This window comes from Pseudonaja textilis, chromosome 1, assembly GCF_049901715.1.
Source record: "Pseudonaja textilis isolate UNSWEBS1 chromosome 1, rPseTex1.2, whole genome shotgun sequence".
In the NCBI taxonomy this organism is placed as follows: Eukaryota; Metazoa; Chordata; class Lepidosauria; order Squamata; family Elapidae; genus Pseudonaja; species Pseudonaja textilis.
Window position 1 is genome coordinate 245499195 of NC_141990.1, and position 21702 is coordinate 245520896.

Sequence of the window (21702 nt, forward strand, 5' to 3'; positions counted from 1 at the left end):
AATTCCAAATCACCTTAGAAACTGGAGAGAGAGAGAAATCCCTAGATTTCATTCTATATTAAACAAAATGCTTAATTATTTTTATATTCACTAGATCACTGTAGCAGTGAAAGCATATTTACTGGATCTTAATAAATGGTCCTTGCACATGAAATGGACCGTGCATGTGATGGACCAAATTTCCCTGGTAATTTACATCATTTGTGTAATCTCAGTCATATATATTGTGCCAATTTATGGCTTTTACATAATGACATCATTACTCAATTTAATATTTTGCATTATTTTAATATCATGAAAGTATCATTAGTCACTATGATAATATGCTTCCCTATTTAATAAACAGTATTCCAATTAATCCATTAACATGGAATTTCATTGTACATTTAAACAAAAAAGGCAATGCAAAGAAAGTGATATTTTAATATTGCAGAGGACTATGGAATAGCAATTTTGAATACTGACAGGGCTTTACATTTTTGTCTCATTGATAAAATAAATCTTTAATAGTTTCATACCAGTTTACTTACTAAAGATTGTGACAAAAGACAAAAGATACTGTAATATAGTTAAAATTCTGATGTTTAATAACTTGCTCCCAGTTTCTCTTGTCTTTCCCTCAAACTTCTCTATGATTTTGATCAGTGTTTCTTAACCTTTTCTTCTCTCAAGATCCTTCCAACTTTTAAAATTATGGAATATGGCAAAGGAGTTTTTTGTTTGCATGGGTTATATTTTTCAACATTTACTCGATTAAAAAGGAAACATGATGCATTCACTGCACCTATCATGCCTCATGATTGTTTGATGAGATTTTAATACTGTATTATTTTTTAACATATTGATTTCACAGATTCTAAGAGTCCCGTGTTCAAGAAACACTGATTCAAAAAATCCTTTAAAAAAGAAGGATAGGAAGAGCACGACTCCTTTCAACTTTGGTGTTGGAGAATACTATGAACAGCCAAGAAAATAAACCAATGGATTATCAAACGAATTAACTCAGAATTCTCACTCAAGGCACAAATGACCAAATTAAAAGTATCCTCCTTTGGACATATATAAAAACCAATCTCTCTAGAAAATGCTGCAATGCTGGGAAAGGTGGAAGGAAAGAGAAAGAGGATGGCCAGCAGCAAGGTGGATGGACTCAACTATCGTGACAATGAGTACTCCATTAGAAGACCTGAAAAACCAGGTTAGGACAAGATCATCAAAAAGAAAATTTATTTAGATGGTCACTACAGGTCAAAAACAGCTTGATGCTACATAATAAATCAACCGAAATCTCCTAACTATCAAACAGTCAGGAATATAACTGAAAGAATTTTGGTCAAACATGCAATGAAGAAGTAAAACATAGTGCAACTTAAGTTGGTATCAAGATACTCGGACATAAATTATTTATATAGCAAAGTATAGTCACATCCATTTAGTCTGTATATCTATTATAAGAAAAAACTAATATCTGGGACACTAAACTACTATTATGTAAGAACTTGAAATTTACTCTATAACTCTATAATGTAGCTTGTCTAACATCAAGCCCTGTATTGCTCTAGGATTCCAATGCCTTGACCAGAATCACTACTTATAGTATAATGCAGTGGTCAGATTCAAATATTTTTACTACCGGTTCTGTGGGCATGGCTTGATGGGCATGGCAGGGGAAGCATATTGTAAAATCTCCAGTATTTGCTGGTTCTCCAAACTACTCAAAATTTATGCTACTGGTTCTCTAGAACTGGTCAGAACCTGCTGAATACCACCTCTGGTACAATGTGAGGAAAACTTTTAATTCAGCCAGATCAAATAGGGGAAAGAATCCCACTGATACATTCAATAACCAAGAGTCTGGAGAAAATTAGGTTATTACTAGAAAATATGAAGACAGTGATATTATGTGTATAGTACCGAAAACATGAATAAATAAATGCAATATATTGCATCTTTTTTCAACAATATTGGGTTAAATGTGAAGCTGGTATTCTTAAACTGTTTAAAAATGTTTGCATATAAATAGGTTTCCAAAAATACAACAGGTTTTCTGAGTTTCAGTCAACTTTCTAAATTTTTCCTTTTCTAAACATTTGTTTCCCTTAAATCTTCCTTAAATTTTGATTTATAAGGACCTGAACATTGCAAATAGATTTTCAATCATATTTAACTGAGCCTTTTCTTCTTCGGTCAAAGCAAATGTTTCATGGAATTCCTCAATCAGAAGGCTAACATGCTCTCCTTATCAGTGCTCCTGATATATGAGTACAAATAAGAAACTTTCCCTTCAAAAGATGTAATTTAATTTTAATGCTTTTATCGAATTATGTATATATTAAAGATTGGTTGATCTTTTCCTTGAAACTGGGAAGATTCAGGTTATTTACATGTTGTGACATTGCAAAATAAAAGGATATAGTTCCACACTTCATTTTCGGGCTGTTTAAATTTTCTAATTCATTTGCAAGAAACTTTATTATTTCATCATTTTATATTAACAAAATGCTGCGCACAAATATTGCTCTCTTTTCTGGGCAAAATTTGGGCACAGCAAATCTGTATACACTGCCTTCTGTAAAACATTTTCGATCAACAGTTATTTCTCTTGCAATTTTAAAGCTCCTTTCAAAAACAATCTCAATTTCAGTGTTTATGTTCTCGAAAATCTGTTTTTCACTAGGGAGATTTTGATTAAATTTACATTAAGTATCCTGACAGAAGGTATAAGTAACAGTTCACAACTTTTCTGTGAAACATTATCTAAATGATGGTCAGTTTAATTTTTTGGAAAAAAATACATAAATCTTTTTAAATCCATAAAAATGAACATATAACATTCAACCTGATTTCAGGGGCTGATTTTATAAACCTTTTGCAAAATATTGATTCCCATTGCAGACTCAAAGCTGCAAATATGTAAATATATCATTTTGCTAAGATTTATAATCTATAATAATTAAGATCTATAACAATTCTTCTAAAGCAATTTAACATTGTAATATGCTCAACAAATGCAGTCTCCATACACTTACATCATATCCACTATTGCGAATACCGCGTCTCTGTCTTTCACGTGTAACTAGAAGGTCCATTTCAGTTTCTCCTGGACTAGGACTGTTCAAAGATTGTCTGCTTCGGTAAACTGAGGTTTTTGTTTGTTGCCTATAGAAAAAGGAAATATTTACATGTGAATAAAACAGGACAAAACATTAGTAAATCACTATGATATTTAGCCTACATTGATTTATGAACAATTATTAATGAGTTATATTTTAATAATTTACTCCTATATGTATCAATTCAAAATGTACAGCATCATCTAAGCAATCTCTGAATCAAATTATACACTGTTTCTGATGGTAGAAACTTGGGTGTAAACTGGATATTGCCTTGTGAATATGTATACAAATCTACAATTTTAAACTGACATAACTATCTATGTCTACATTCATAGAACGTAATAATCATACTAACCCAAGTTAAATCAGCTGACCATTCAGCTAAGTGACAACTTAATCCAAACTCCTAGTCTAAAACCAAATATTGTAAATAGGATTGGGTTTTATTATATCCATTTACTGGTGGAATGAAGTCCACCAGTCCAGAGCATTTTAGACTTCCTCAGGTAGATGTGAGGGGTTGCAAGAGAATAGATAGCAGATAATCTCCTTTTGAATGAAAATCCATTCAAATGATGTTGGATACTGCCCACAATCTAAATTAAATTGGCATCTGATAAATATTAATTCAATAAACAAAACAACAGAAAATTAACTGAACTGTACTTCATCTCCATGCCTATCAGATTGACTAACTGATCATGGGAACCACAGATTGATTATCTGTTACACAGTAACCATAACAAAATATTCAATAAAAACAAAGCTTTTAAAATTGTATAAATGAAAGAATTGAAGCTCATTAAGGAATTTAATTCTAACAAAATGACTCCTGTGTACTTTAAATATCACATATTAGAAGAATTTAACAGATTATGTATAACATATTGTACCACCTTCACAGACTGTACATTCTTCTTCAAGGCATTTCTCTGATTTTCTATTGAATTTGATTGCATGTCTTTCTTCCAAGCTTGAAGCAGCAAAATATGTGAACGTAGAACATAGAATACAGAGTAAGAATTGGAAGGGACCTCAAATGTCATCTAGCCCAACCCCCTGCTCAAGCAGGAGACCCTATGCCATTTCAGAAAAATGGCTGTCCAGTCCTTTCTTGAAAGCCTCCAGCAATGGGGCCTCCACAACTACTGAAGGCAAGCTATTCAACTGATGGGTGTTCTCACTGTTAGTAAATTTCTCCTTAATTCTAGGTTGCTTCTTTCCTTAATTAGTTTGCTTATCTTGCCTTCTGGTGCTTTGGAAAATAGTCTGACCCCCCTCATCTTTGTGGCAGCCCTTCAAGAATTGGAACACTGCTGTCATGTCTCCTTTAGTCCTTCTTTTCACTTGACTAGACATACCCAATTCCTGCAACCATTCTTCATATGTGCTTATATTCATATGTGCTTTGTATTTTGGTCACAGTTCTCATTATCTTTTATATTTTAGAGAAAGGTTTTTAGAAACCATTAAAGTTCTAAGTAAATGTGAAACATTTGAGAATTGGTTGGATCAAAAGCAATATATCCAAATAAATAGCTATATTTAATTTGCAACTTTTAACTGATTTCAAGAAAATTAGTCAAGCCACCTACAAAAGAATCAAGTTAACTGAACCAACTAGCAGAACTTAGCCGTAATCAAAAGGAAGAAGACAGAGTGATTATCTACCACCAGGGCATTTCTCTGTATCAGAGATTCTCAGAAGGACCTTTCCCTAGTTTACAAGATATTGAACCTGATGGAATTTTATTTGATGTCAAATGTGGGATTATATCCACATTTAATCAAAATATTGTCAACTTGTAAATAACATGGAACATTATGAATTATATACAAAATATAATATTGATCAAGTTATTAAAGAAAATTATAACAGAAGCCCAGAGGTTAAGTTCAAAATGGAAGGTATGATTTCCGGTCTACACCACAGTTGAAGACTAATATGGGATATCCAGACATCTTTGAAGTAAGAGTTTGTTTATAACTTTTATGGTGAGAAGGCTTACTGTAGTTTTTCCCTATCTACTTTGAAAGGGAAAAGTTTACTGAAGAAAGCTTTTTATCTGACGAATGCTTTTTAATTCCTAAAAAAGTAAAAAGCTTACACCCCATTCTCAGCTCAAGTCAGTAACTTCAGTCTGGAAATACTAGTGGTCAGGGATTATGCTTTTTTTTTTTTAAATGCAAGATAATTTCTGGTAATTTACTATGGCAAACAGTGAGCATGTTCCATGCACATTGGAAGTGATGTTACCTATTACCTGGCCTTGGAATACAGGAGCTATATAATTTTTCATTACAGCTTTAATCAAAACTCATGTCTGAAACAAATCAATCAATCAAATCTTAATTGTACTCATGATCACTGCTATTTGCTGTTTCAAAACATAATAGAAAAGAACCTTCAAATTCTGAAGACTGTTAATCTGTTAATTTAGTAATATAACATTACTAAAACTACTAAAATACATAGGTTCTAAAACCTCTTAATTATGTTTCAATACTTATTGAAATTTTAAACAAGATAATATAATTTTATTGCTAAAAATTAGAGTACTGGCAATAGATGAATTCAAAATTTATTTGCTTTAATGGCCACTGCTTTGTAATGTAACCAAATTGAAATTTAACAGAATAGCATCAATAAAATTCCAGACAGCAGCAGAGACTATGCTAATACCCACTAAACAGCAATAGTGATCAAACAGAATTCTACTACTTTCCAGAAGTAGAAAGGGTATTTCTGAGATATCTGTTAAAGGCAGAGAATAACATTATTGTGATGGTGCTTTGTGATGCCTGGAGGTTAAAAGTACTGTAATTAAACTTTGTACCATATGTGAATATAAAGGACATTAGAAAATGTGCACAATCAATTCAATTTCTCTCAGAGTTCAAGGGTAGATATCCTCTTATATAAGTGTACTATTGAATTTCTGTCAGAAGGACAGAAGGCAAGGTATCAAATCTGCTTAATATAAAAGTTCAACTAAGTGTTATATGGAATATACACTGCTCAAAAAAATAAATAAAGGGAACACTTAAACAACACAATGTAACTCCAAGTCAATCACACTTCTGTGATATCAAACTGTCCACTTAGGTAGCAACACTGATTGACAATCAATTTCACATGCTGTTGTGCAAATGGAATAGACAAAAGGTGGAAAGCATAGGCAGTTAGCAAGACATCCCCAATGAAGGAGTGGTTCTGCAGGTGGTGACCACAGACCACTTCTCAGTTCCTATGCTTTCTGGCTGACGGTTTGGTCACTTTTGAATGCTGGTGGTGCTTTCACTCTAGTGGTAGCATGAGGAGTCTACAACCCACACAAGTGGCTCAGGTAGTGCAGCTCATCCAGGATGGCACATCAATGCGAGCTGTGGCAAGAAGGTTTGCTGTGTCTGTCAGCGTAGTGTCCAGAGCATCAAGGAGCTACCAGCAGACAGGCCAGTACATCAGGAGACATGGAGGAGGCCGTAGGAGGGCAACAACCCAGCATCAGGACCGCTACCTCCACCTTTGTGCAAGGAGGGACAGGAGAAGCACTGCCAGAGCCCTGCAAAATGACCTCCAGTGGGCTACAAATGTACATACGGCTGCTCAAACGGTCAGAAACAGACTCCATGAGGGTGGTATGGGGGCCCCACGTCCACAGGTGGGAGTTGTGCTTACAGCCCAACACCGTACAGGACGTTTGGCATTTGCCAGAGAACACCAAGATTGGCAAATTCGCCACTGGCGCCCTGTGCTCTTCACAGATGAAAGCAGGTTCACACTGAGCACATGTGACAGACGTGACAGGGTCTGGAGACGCCATGGAGAACGTTCTGCTGCCTGCAACATCCTCCAGCATGACCGGTTTGGCAGTGGGTCAGTACTGGTGTGGGGTGGCATTTCTTTAGGGGGCCGCACAGCCCTCCATGTGCTCGCCAGAGGTAGCCTGACTGCCATTAGGTACTGAGATGAGATCCTCAGACCCCTTGTGAGACCATATGCTGGTGCGGTTGGCCCTGGGTTCCTCCTAATGCAAGACAATGCTAGACCTCATGTGGCTGGAGTGTGTCAGCAGTTCCTGCAAAACGAAGGCATTGATGCTATGGACTGGCCCACTCATTCCCCAGACCTGAATCCAACTGAGCACATCTGGGACATCATGTCTTGCTCCATCCACCAAAGCCACGTTGCACCACACACACACTACTGAGCCTCATTTTGACTTGTTTCAAGGACATTACATCAAAGTTGGATCAGCCTGTCCTGTTTTTTTCCACTTTAATTTTGAGTTTAACTCCAAATCCAGACCTCCATGGGTTGCTAAATTTGATTTCCATTGATAATTTTTGTGTGATTTTGTTGTCAGCACATTCAACTATGTAATGAACAAAGTATTTAATAAGAATATTTCATTCATTCAGATCTAGGATGTCTTATTTTTGTGTTCCCTTTATTTTTTTGAGCACTGTATTATTGACTATCTGACTACTAAGAAAGGACCCTCTAACATATACTGTGTATTTTTGAAATATGGAGTTACTTTGTAGCTGTGTAGCATTTAAATCAAATTAATAAATAAGTAATAGAACAAACACTGTCTTATTTCTCTTTATCGAGGTTAAGCAGTCATGGCACTTCATATTACTCTGAATTAGTAAACTTACTGAAGGTGACGGTAATTAATTGTGCAGATATATCCTCATTTTGCACATATTGAGAGGTATATCTTTATGTTAAAGCATAACAGTTTTCAACAAATACAAACAGATTCCAATTTGAGAACCTGAGAATCCAACTCTCAAAACTTCCCAAGAATAGACAGTTCACTGTTTCTTCTACTCTTCTCCAGGTAGGATGAAAAGAAGCAAAAAAAAAAGAATACAAGCATTCTGAGATCACAAAAGTATAATCAGTACATTACTACACAGGGCAGAAACCAGATCCTATCTAAATTCTTTAAATCTCACATTTAAAAATTATCAATCTATCATCTCACATCCCACAAGAGAAACTGGATGAAACACAGATCAAACATTACTTCCAATAAAAGTAATTGAAAATTTTATTTCATAAGCATTCAGACAGATGGAGCGGTCCTTTGTAGCAGTTTGTCCTGAAAGTGCAATAATACTTAAAATACTGGATATATAGCACAAAAGACGATAACTTTACACACAATGAACAATATATAGTTATGTTAACAATTTAGTGAACATCAACTTCAACTATAGCAACAATAGGATGACAACATTATTGTTTCTATTATTGTATTGCATCTCCCAACAGCCAAGCAATAAATACCACCCTTTATTTGAATTCTCTTAAAAATCTCCTAAAAATAAATTACTGTGTTGGGAGCCTCAAATGATTCCTCCAAAACCCCTAACAGATAACAGAACTTCATAAAAGAGCAAGAACAGAAAGACTAACTTATTTCCAATAACAAAAGCTTAAAATCAATAAAGTGCCAAGAAGATTTGTCTGATTAAGTCCCATAAATGCAGCTCTGCTTGATCAGGACTAAGTTGATCAATAATAATACTGTACGATAGGAAGCCCATATAATCTCAAAATTTATTTTATAGCTATTTTTAAACTGTAATTAACTACAGAATGAACTTTTAACAAATAAAAGAATTAAATTTTTATCTATATTCAGTATAGACAAATATATGTGTTTATGTATTTTGCAACACTAAGAACAAGTACTAGAATTAATTCCGAACAAATAAGAATAATCTCAGTATTGGGACAGGATTTCAATGGGATCAAAAATAATAGTTTCAAGTGGAAACCTGGCTAAAGTTTGAAAATAACTGTTCCAACCAGTAAATCAAAATAAATGTCAATAATAAAAATTCCTGAAAGTGCTTTTTTATAAAAGCAAGCCTGAAAAGCTGGGATGACAGACCATCATGCAAAACAAACTCAAATTTTTCATAGTGTATTATAACCAAAACACTATGAGTCTCCTTAATTTTTATTTGCTAGGAGTTATTTTGACAAATGGATAGGTTATTAAAATGTTTTTCTGTTACTCTTATACGTATAAGACAGCAGTAATGGGTTGGCACCAGTTGCACACTTAAGTGATTAAATAATTACACTGTTTTCAAAGAGATTATTAGGCATTTCTTGATTGAATTGTGAAACTATTAAGGGGAAGGGGGATAGAGGTACATTATAACACTGATTATAATGAGCAGCAACCTTTGTGAAATTGTCTTGAGATTATAATTAGCTGAAATAGAGAAGGTTTAGTAATGAAGGAAGTATTAGCACTAACAACAGGCATAAGGACAGGGCTGGCCAAGGTCAACATGGAAAATAATGTAAGGATTTAAAGAATTGCACATATGGCGATAAATTTTCAAGAGGACTGTAAAGGACTTGAGACCCAGTCTTTATACAGTTTGCAACACCAATTTGTTTTTGGTGTAATGTTTACAAAACATACAAATAAATATTGATTTATAAAGATATGTCTGCATAAAGCAGTTTGTTGATAATTATTACAATTCAGAGTAATGAAAGAAAGAAAATACAGAACAAGAAATAGGAAAATCCATTCCCTTTCAAGATTTCTAAAGTGTTTAGTACAAAGAGCAAACATGTACTATCTATATATTTTGTCAAATATTTTTTTAGCATCTAATGACAGGATTACAAATTGGTCATTTTTATTTAAATCTGTTAAATCTATCTAACTACCCTAATATTTTCTGTTATTTGTTAAGTTTATATAATCCCTACTTGATGATTCTTCATAACGAATGGTAACACTTGCTGTAATCTATTTGCTAACACTGCAATAAAAATCTTTTGTGCAAACATAATCAATCAACTTGGAAGATAGCAGATTGCGTATAATCTTTACCTGATTTTGTTATTTTTGTAATATAAATCTAATTAAATGCCTCTGATAATATTATCTTATCAAGTATTTCATAATACAATTTTGGCACCAAACGATATATAAATATCTTATATCACTTTATAGGAAAACCATCCCCTTGTCATTTTTAAAATTATTTGTTTAATAGCTGCCTCCGATAGTGGAGTAAATAACAGTTGTTTTTGTGTATCAGCTAAGTGCAGTAAATTTATATTACTTTAAAAGTCCTCTACATCATCATGTGATATATTCTCTGGTTTACCATATAGTTCTGAGTAACAATTTAAAACACTAACAATTTATATGTCTTGAATTTTTATATATCTCACATCTTTCACCTCTAAGAACTGCAATCATTGCCCTATCTTTCTTTTGCTTTAAACAAGTCTTCCTCTGTATTTATATATAGCAGTACATGGGCATCTAACCATCTACGCCCAAAAATATTTCAATTCATCTTTCAAATGATTTTCCTTGTTATTTTTAATCTTATTTTTCTATGATGCATAATCAATCATTCTACTTTAGTTATAAGATCTATATGCTTCCCATTCAAAAATTTAGGCACTTGATGCCTCTGAATTCAAATCGAAGTGTTGCAAAGTCGTCACCTGGACAATTTTTCATTTGATTTCATACACAACAAAAAAATTATTTTGAATTTAACATTTAGCCTATACAGAAAAGGACAGTCTAGAACAGCATTTCGTTAGAGATATAAGAAGGATATTGCTTCTTTAAAACAGGTATTTCAACACTGTCCTATATTTAGTAAGTTTTGGGAGAAAATAGCAAAAGATATCAATGTAGCTACAAAATTAAAATTTTCAGAAGATAATCTTTGAATTAAATAACTAGTACATGGTACAACTGGGCAACATAAATGGATTCTTCAGCTAAAATACTCATAATGCAACATTGGAAATATAAATGTATAGCCCCCTTTAATCAATGGACTGTAGATTTGCTTACACTTGCTACTTATGACTGGATTTGTGATGACTCCCCTTGATGGTTCCCCAGATACCGCTCCAGATGTCAGCTTGGAGGAGGATGAACCAGTTCTGGGCACATACGGAGAGGAGTCAATGGCTCCAAGAAGCCATCTGAGAGGAATATGGCCGAAGCACAGCTCTGGCAAGGACAGCCCTGAGGCTTCAGATGGGGGAAGCATGCAGCTGCAGCTGATGGGTGATGGGGATCTGCCTTCTGCATCTGATCCAAGAACACGTAAGGTAGAGAAAAAGCAAGACCAGTGAAGGTCAGCCTGATTCTTCATGAGGAGGCAGCCTCACCCTTCTTGATGGGCTGTACCAGAAGCTGGCTATTTAGCACAGCAGACAGATGGAGGTGATGCTGGGAACATGTTCATTTCCTAACTGTGTGTCTTCATTTTGGATCATGCCTTGTGAAATCTGGACTTTTCTTGCCTTGTGAATCCTCTTGTGTTGTGGATTTAATTTTGCCTGCTGGGTTTATCCTGTTTGGGATACTTTCAAGTGCCTTTTGGAATCATTGGCCATTGCTCTGTGGACTAGCATTGGTCTGCTTTTCGCTAGACTTAATTGAGACAGTTCTGGGGTTTTGGTGAAGGAAATTGCTGGGGAATATTAATAAACCCACTATACCTCCATTATGTACAGATGTGAGTGAGCAGGACAGCACAATATTAAATATAGATATAAACTTTGTATGGATAAATACAACAAAATAAGGGACTCATATATACAAAATAATATCGGTTAAAAAATGACAGCTATGTAAGTATATTAGAAATTAATACTCAAATGCAAATATGCACAGGTGTGTGTGTGTATAATGCTAACATTAGATAATTATTTATAGAATTATAACAGTTTATTGCAACAATAAATCATTTTTTAAGAACTGTATTTTTTAATTACAGGTAGTCCTTGTTTTACAACCAATTGCTTAGTGACCATTTGAAGTTACAATCTACTCGAAAAAGAAGACTTATGGCCTGGATCTGAAGTTGCAATGGTTGTCATCCCCCCCATGACCACATGACCATACTTCAGGGCTTGGCAACATGGCTGCATTTATGGCTGTTTGAAATGTCCCAGTCACATGGCCACATTTTACTTTCATTTTTCCACACAACTGCTTAACAACCATGGCTTTCACTTAATAACAATCTATTTTTCTAATTTCCACATAGGTAGTAACATAATATTATGCAAAACACATTGGAGGATTGTTACACGTTTGATTTTTTCTAATTTTTTAGTCATGTTTCAATTACTTCATACTCTTTACACAGATTATATGAATCTATTCATTATTCATTTATATTTCTACAGTAATCTGTATTAATTAAAAAAAGCTTTCTATGTAATTCAGGAACTATTTTATCTTTTGCTATGCATGTTGGGTCTAACTCACAAGCTGTTAAGCAGATCTCTATAACAGTGTTTTGCAGTATTATCACTACATTATAAAATGAAGATCTCCATTGACTAATACCTTGAAAACTGACTTTTATATTTTATTTTTTGCATCCTGTTTTTATGAATGCTATAACAGATTAAGAGAGAAATTATTTGGGCTGGGTCCTTAGTCCACTCTCAATAGTAGGAAGCAACATAAATTTTTAGTCATAATCAACAGAAAAGATAGAACACTATTCATCATACTGCTTTTCAACTTTTAAAAATTAACATCTTGCTACACTTTCATTACTTCAAAAATGATGCAACTAAAAATATGACAACTCATTCAGCAGAGGATGGCACACCACAAAAACACTATTCATATGCAAATGAACTTGTCACTTCACATTAACACCTACCATATGACACCTAGACAGCAATTCGCACATTTTGTCTTTTTTATGGAACATGAAGGTTTTATGGGACATGAAGACTTTCTACAAATATACATCAAAAAGCTACTCACCTGTTTTTGGGCTCTACAAATGGAGAGGATCCATCTGTATCAGGATCCAGAATATGGTCTATTTCATTTTGTGTTTTTTCATACATCTGTTTTCTATCTGGCAAGCCCTTGTTGTCAATTTGTGGGAAATCATAATAGCCTTTCCGCTTGGCTTTCAGTCGCAATTTGTTGCGATAGTGTTCTATATCAGACTTCTGTTTCAAGGCTTTGTTAATCTGACAATAAAATTTAAAAGGGAAAATATACAAATATACAAATTATGAGGTTTTAAGGTGACTAATTCTCTGAAACGACAAACACAGTGGAGTTCATTTCATCACACTATTGAGAAGTTTTTAATAATTATTTTTAAGGCTTTCAGATAAAGTGTGATGCTACACATAAATGTAGAGATCACTCAATCCTAATGAAGACAGTAATTTCAGATCCATTGTTTATAGTAATCATTTAAAAATTGAAAAGAATACTGAATCAGTAACAGTTTAATGCTAACACTTAGGCAACCTTGGTCAAATTATATGGTTTAATGTATTTCTAATTAAACAAGCACACTCAATAAGTTACACAGTTGAATATGATATATTTCTGCAAATCTGAATGCATGCTTACTATTTATATGCTTCCATTTACTAATTCAAAATAAAAAATGAATATGGAAGACAAAGAGCATTTAGATGCCCTTTTAGTTAATTCCATTGCTTTTTAAAAAAACTACAGAGCTGCTAACAAGCCTCAAATGGTGATTAGCTAGTTAGGCCTACAATTACCAGGTGAAGAGAATAATACTGATGAACAAATACTCTGCTCTTCTAACCTCTTATTGTTCCCTATTTTCAACAATCATGGACTCCTCTAAGCAACTGAACATTTGAAAAAAGAAAAAAGAAAATTTACTCTTAAAAGCCCAGGGAAGAATATTAAAAATCTCTTTAAAAAACTTTCAGTTATGTGAACATGATTAAGAAATGGAAGTTACATGCAGAACAGAACCCACAGATCAAAAGCAGATGAAAGTTTTAGCTGGAGAAGCTTATCTACACATCTACTGCATAGGAAAGGTGTCAGAATTCAATCAATTTCACCACAAAAATACGCTAAAACTTGTAAAGAAAACCCTGATAAACATGGAAGACTTGTTTATTTTATCCTATTTATTAATTAATTCAATTTATATAGACATCCAGTCAACTCGGGATTGCCCATTTGGGGCTCTTAAGTGCTTTGGGCTTACTTGGAAACGAAAACTGCACTTTCATGTTCAATCACATAATATTGCCCTTAAGTGAAGCATTTGAAAAGAGTACTTTGACCAATAGTTGTCTTTTCAAATTACTAAAGAGAATTACAGAATTCTCTTTAATAAGATTTATTAAGGGGAAAGTGATAGAATTCCAGCAAATTCTTACCAACTATTTTCAATTTAAAGCTAATGTATCTCAGTATAGAATATGGTGATGGTGATAAGAATCTTTTTTCTCAGGATTCCCATTAACTTACATACATCAGAAAAGAGGTAGTATCCTCACAGATAATAGGAACAATTGCAGATGATTGTTTACATAAGTCACTTGGATCTCTACAACCTAATGTCCCATAATCAATGAAACTAAAAGAAATAATAAAGCTTGGATAGTTCAGCAAGACAAGTCTGAAATATATCTACAAATCAACTACAAAATATTTACAAGAAAGAGGATAAAAGTTTGGAATGACATTCTTAGTCCCCTGATTTGAATATTAATTTAAATTTATAGAAGAATCCATAGAAGGATTCTTGTAGGAGGAGACCCAACAATATTTCTGAGCTAGAATTCTGCAGGAAATAGTGAAGAAAAAATTCCAACAATTCCAAAAGAAAAATATATATTTTGAATTACATTTTTTTTTACATGTAACCATGTCAAAACTCAGTATCAGTAAATAACATTAGCGGTCTATGCCATATCCCAACATGGATGCTCAATGGAATGCATTGTAATATAACCACAGTCTAAACCAGGGGTGTCCAACCTTGGCAACTTTAAGACTTGCGGACTTCAACTCCCAGAATTCCTCAGCCAGCTTTGAAGTCCGCAAGTCTTAAAGTTGCCAAGGTTGGACACCCCTGGTCTAAACCATGCAATGTAGAACTGAATAACTATGTGTTACTAGGCAGCTTTTTGTGTAACTTGAGGCTGTAAAGATACTGATTAAAGATTGTCAAATGACCTTATTACAGCAGAGGTGAAAAGAACAAATGTCAGCACAGTTTTGAAAGATTATTTAAGAATAAAGAAGAATAAAGAAGAATCTGATTACACATTCACATATCAAGGCATAGTTGAAGGGAATATAAACTTTATAGATGGTTGTATAGGGAAAGAATAGATGCAGTAAAAATACAAACTTAACACTCCCCTTGGAATGTCCTCTTTAAGCAAAACACTTTGACAAATGTACATAACCTGCAGTAAGTTTCATTATCCCTCTTATCCTCTTGTTTTCTTTTAACTTCCATACAGGGGAAACTGTTCACAATTATATGCAGTGATATATTCAGGCTTTCTTTCATAATTTAAAATATGACTTCTATGGAAATTTTCATAATACTGTATAATCTTAAGTCAGAATTTCATATTCATTATCCAAAAGTTTACATAAAAACTACATTGTTGATAGAGTAGTAGGAGAATAAAATTATAGAAGTTTGCCATCCTTCCATTTCATCATCTAAAAATTGTTTTCCTTCTAAAAACTAATCTTCTTTGTTTATGATTAGTTTTACTACGTGTAAAGATAAACAAAGAAAAATAATGCTAATTCAGTTTCACCTATTTAATGGTGAAACTAATGCATTATTTTTTCATTATATACATTTACACATATTTGATGCAATTATTTTGATGCAAGATTAATCTATGAGACATATATTTTTCCTTCCACTTGATACTATGTGTCAGGCTCTTCGTAACAGAAAACAAGATTCTCACAAAAGTTTTGTTTTAATTTATTGAAAGAGAAAAGAGATTAGATTACAGAAAAATTCAGACAACTGGATACTTTCATTTTAACGCACGATTTATCTTTAAATTTGCTCAGTCAGGGTCTTCTTAATCGCCTTGCTACTAATTGTTGGATGGACAAGACAGATCCTAACTGTTTTCCTGATAACAGAAGAATGTGCAATTGTTCTGAGCTAATAGTGTACTGCAAAATGTTATCTACTTTCCCAGGCTCTGAGAAGCTTCTAACATTACTATACTTGAAATACAGATGGAGAAGAAAAGAAAAAGAATTTCTCTTCTAAGAACAGTGCATATTTATAATTTCCAAAAGGTAACAGAGGAAAACATATTTGGTAGAAAGGACAATCTGAAGTTTAATTTCTTTGCTCTGCCTCTCAGAATTGTTTCCAGAATCACTGGACGATTCCACACAAACTTTTTTTTGTCTTTGCTGCCTAGTCACCAATTGGCTTAATAGTCACATTATTGAGCATTCCCTCCTCATATCACTTCTTTGACAGATATATCAAAGCTCAACATACAACAGAAAACCAATTATGAGATATATTCTTACCTCTCCATTAAGAATAGCTGTGTCTTGGGTCCTGTCTGTTCCTGGGTGTGCAGAAGACAAAGCTACAGGCTTTATTGCAATCAACTGTACAGATCCAGAAGATGTGTCAAAAGGATCAACGGCAGATTTATTCACATTGTCAAATACCATGCTTCCATCCTCTTCATCACTTAAAGGCACTTTTAAAATAAGTTAAAATTTAGTCAATATATTGTTTTGTCATTTTACATTTGGGCCACTGTAGGAGAAAATAAAAATGAACTATGCCAGATATGGTAAACTGGAAAGCTAATTCTTCTAGCTAGAATCATCACAGAATAGAAAACTATAGGTTTTATTTTTCCTTAAAATGCTATATACTATATATCCCCTTTTTGCAATCCTGTAATCTCACAATGCCCATCCTGATGCCTATGCAGAATTTGCAGCAGATAATTTTTCTTTGGGCCCTGGTAGAGAAATATCTGCTGCTACACCACCAGTTGAAGTATTTACAGTATGCTGATGATACTCAACTGTATATTTTCACTCTTGGTGAGCAAAGCAATGCTATGGCTACCCTCTCGCGGTGCTTGGAGCCTGTGGAGGCCTGCAAGGGGACAACAGGTTTCTACTGAACTCTAGGAAGACCGAATGGGTTGGGTTACATGGGGCTCTGGGATGTGAGATGTTGCCATCTTTGACTCTGGATGAGACGGAATGGCCCCAGACAGATCCGGACCACAACTTAGGGGTTATCCTGGACTCCAACTCTGGCTTGAGTAACAGGTGCAGTCATAGCTAGGAGAACCTTTGCACAACTTCATCTTGTGTGCCAGTTGTGGCCTTTCCTGTATCAGGACTCCCTGCACTCAGTCATCAGGCCCTAGTCATCTCATGATTGGACTATCCAATTTTTCAGAGATTGCTCCAATCCAAAAACAACCCTGTTCCCTTTCTCTCCACATATTCAACTGGGGACTGGCTGCTCTGCTTTCATTTCTCTTACAGGCTCTTTCTAGTTTTGTCCTGTCTAAACTACTACAGCATACCACAAAATCAGAAACTCTGGACCACAATATATCCCATTAAAGATAGGAATGTTTATAAAATCCTCATAAATACAATTTTTCATCACATATAGAAGAACTTTTAAAATAATCAGACCAAGGAGATGAAAACACGTAAATTAAAGGTAAATGTTTTCTACCATTGAATTTAATTCCTGGTGTACTACTTGGAATGGCTATGAAGATTTCTTGGCAACAACATGGAAACAGATTGCCACTGCCTTTTTAGAGCATGTTTTTCTAATTTCTTACTCTGAAATTTCCTGGTGGATTTTTATGAATAAAACAACCAGTTCATATACACAAACACACAGACATGCTGAAATCTAAATATATAGATTTTATAGTTGCAAATTCTCAAACACTTGTTCTGCAATTGGAGGAATATTCTCCTCTGTCTTCTGCAATTTTCTATCTGCCTCAGATAAGTTAAGGTATATATTTCTGCAAAGTGAATGCAGGGAAAGGCGCTAAGTCAGTCCATTATTTCATGCTTAATGGCTAAACAAGGATTCACAGCTTCCGTGCCATAAGGCAACATTCTTTCATTTTCCTTTCATTCTGTTAAACAGCTACCTGAAGCCAAAATGTACGGCATCTAATAAATAGCTTTATAATCAGAACAGCTACAGTAGCAGTAGCATTTTTTTTTTATAAATGTGCCACTACTATAATTTGCTGATAAAAAGAAAGCTTCCTGAAAGTAAGATCATCCTTTGGGTTCTAAAAGTAAGGTAAATGTAAATATTAATACAACATGTTAATAAAATATCAAAAACTCATTATTTTCTACCTTAAAACTATGTAGGCAAAATAACAGCATTATAAACATCAGAGATGCTATATGTAGGTATCTTCAGCTTCCCTATCATATATAAGGCTTGATTTGATCATTCATGCTCCCTTGCGATGGGACATCTCAGAAATCATCAGTAATTTGAATTATATTTATAATTGGTTTTGAGAAGAAATTCATACCCAAAGAATATGGTTTCTTACAGATTTTGAGATTCACTTGCAAAGGATTATGGCAAATTTTCCTTCCCATTTAAAGCAACAGCTGTTAAACAAAGCTGTGCATTGTGATAAATATCATAAACCTGGAGAAAGATTGGCATAATCTTTATCTAAAGCTACTGTTTTACCCTTTGCCTGTAGTGACCTCTACAGCATCCTTTATATTCATTACATCCAACTTCTCTTTCCAAAGCTCAGGTAAGCATTTACTAGCAAACAGAATAGTTACTATAGAAACTGCAGTTCATTTTTAAAAAAAGGTTCTGCATATTTGTACCAACACTCTTATACTGCCAAGATCAATAATGTTTACTGGAAAGGAATACTACACGGGACTGCACAAAATTGCATACAGACCACCTCATCCCACCTTCAACTTACAGAACGAACATTATGAGTCCAAAGTTACACATGCTTATTTGAAGATAAAGGGTGCTAAGTTGGAAAGGCAAGAAAACCCACGTGTAATTTTTTTTCTTTCAGGTTAGGGGTTGAAACTGCAGGTTATAAACACAAATCAGGAACTAAGGTTTCCTCTTCAGGAAAGCTGTCTCTGTCCTAATCTGTGATAAGGTATCCAGCAATACAAACAATAAATAATACAGGTAAGTACTGACTACTCATTTCTCGAAGTTCCAGCTGTTGTACTATCCCCATGGTCACGTGGTTGCAATTTGTGTGCTAGGCAACCAGCTCACACTCATGACAGTTGCAGTGTCCCATAGATCACCCATATCACTATTTGTGACCTTCTCTGCAAGCAAAATCTAAGGGGAAATCAGCAGAGAAGTCACCTATTGCTCCATAAAATTCCCTCCTCCCAGCTTCTTTGTATGTTTGCTGACCTGGTCTCCCTGCACTCATAAGTTATTGAGGTCCTTGCCCAATATTCATAAAATATATAGAATATGCATTAAAATGGCAATTAAAAATTGTTCAATGAGTTAGAAAAAGGAAGGAAGGGGAGAGAGAAAAGTTTAAAAGTTTCAAAAAAATGCATTTTATTGGATAATATTTATTGTCTCACTCTAGCAGTAAGGCAAGTTTTGGCTACATTTTACAGAGTATTGGTTTTTAATAGTCTGCTAACCGACAGGAGATGTACCACTGGTTGTCTCTCCATTGGTTGCCTCTCCTTGGGAATTCCTTTATGAGAGGCTGGATTAATACCTCACACAGGAGCAAAGTCATTTGCAGAAGAGATTTCCTTTTGGTATTTACCATCAATAACTACTGACATGTATATGTGTTTAATCTAGCTAAAACAAACGCTGTGATGTCTATTGCTTATTAAGAATCAACAATAATCAGCTGGTTTGGTGGTAAAAGACAGCCTCCAAGGACTTATGTAGCTTTACTTATGTAGCTAATCTAACTTGCACTTGATGGAGTAGATATTAGATCACAAAAATTCATACCATTCACCTTTGAACCACCACAAAATTCTTTGAAAGTAACAAAACTTACTGACCAATGGTAAACATAAATAACTACACATCGTATAAAACTACTAACTAGTAATTTTCCTATTAACTAATTATACTACAGCAACTGGTTAAGTCAATTTAACATATAACAACTAAATGGAAATTTGAAGTCTTGTAACATACACAGTTTTAGGAAAGTTCTTTTATTTACAAGCGTCACTAAATCATTCCAGTGCAACAGTGCAGGAGCCTAATTTCCCATCCCTTTTAAAATAAGATAAAAATGGCACACAATGAGATCTGATATCAGATGAAGAGACCTGCTCATACATTAGTTCATCTGTTTATTATATGAATTTGAGAAGTCTTAGAAGCTTTGAAGACTGCCTTAATTAAATTCAAGAAAATGAATATTATAGGATATCACATGAAAATGGAGCAGCATTAAAATACTTTGGTAGGGAAATGATTACCCAATGACCTATGAAAAATGTTTTTCATAATTAATCTTAAAAGGACAGGGTTTAAATTAGTTTCCCATTATTAAATTAAATTCCCAATCCTAATAACAAGTTCTACAGTTGGACCTTTTGTACTTCTACTAGTACTTCAAATGTGTATTCCTTCATTCACACATCTTGTAAGATGTTGTATGTCTAAATTACAGGTTTTAAAAGAAAATTAAAGCCTTTCCTTAATAGTAACCATGAGATGTCACTATCCTCTTAATCAGAAAAACAGGACTTAAAATTGGTTTGCTACTATGACAACCAATGAACCAATCTTATATTTGATTTCCTAAATAAACCAATGTGAACAATAAAGACAATTTTCCTCATTTTCAAAGTCTGTTTCTTTTCTTAAGAGATAATATATGTTTAATCCTTGCATTAAAAGGTTGCTCAGTTAATTTACCAAAATATTCATAAATTTACAGTTTTATTAGTTGCATTTATAAAATTACTTCTGGGAGTAAAATTCTGTCAACTAGGTCTGTTTGGATTGTTCTTATCATTTACTGTTCCAACATTAAGATTTGTTTTCTATGTATATCTGAAAAAAAAAAAAACCCCACTCGCTTCAAAGACAGGGAGTATTATATATTTAGCACACTGAATATGTATGGCATGACACTCTGAAACTGAGCACAAGCTACTGAGAGAAGCTACTGGTTTAGCCTGAAAACACAACTGAATGAGCTATTAACTGTACCTATAAAAAGTGAATTCATCTGGTTTAACTAGAGGTTCCTAGGACTTGAGCAAGATCTTCCTGAATTGATGTCTCCTCTCAGCTCTGATTCCTTTTCTCAGTATTTGGTTCTCTCTATGTATAATTCAGAAATGAAACTATAATTCAATTCAGTTGTTCTGCAATAAGCAGAAGTATTTTACTTCTATGCTTGCTTGAGATTATATTAGGTCTCTCAAATCATCCTTTAAACTTTTATCAAGGAGAAAGAAGCATCTTTTTATCTAGTTAACTAACAGTGAAATTAATAAAGATAACTTGGGAGATAGTTAAAATACCGGCTATAACCAAATAGGTAAAGTCAAATAGCTTCCTTCCTTCCTTCCTTCCTTCCTTTCCCCAAACTGCAACTTCATCCATGTAGCTTAGTTTTCATTTTGAACTTTTCTGTAGGTTCTTGTAAGGCCTTTTCTCTAAAATAAGATTAGTTTCTAACCTTCGTTATTTATGCTCACTAGGTATCTAAGTTAGT

General features: G+C 34.0%; 1 protein-coding gene across 2 annotated transcripts in view; it reads right to left on the reverse strand.

The window, feature by feature from the left end:
* KIAA1549L (KIAA1549 like) overlaps positions 1-21702 on the reverse strand; it is a 169192-nt gene that overhangs the window by 24831 nt on the left and 122659 nt on the right. For both annotated transcript variants that reach the window (XM_087921182.1, XM_026705910.2), the window contains exons 14-16: positions 16487-16665; positions 12929-13143; positions 3030-3159 (exon numbers count right to left, since the gene is read on the reverse strand). In XM_087921182.1, the coding sequence (XP_087777308.1) occupies positions 3030-3159; positions 12929-13143; positions 16487-16665 (524 nt within the window). The remainder of the gene's footprint in view (positions 1-3029; positions 3160-12928; positions 13144-16486; positions 16666-21702) is intronic.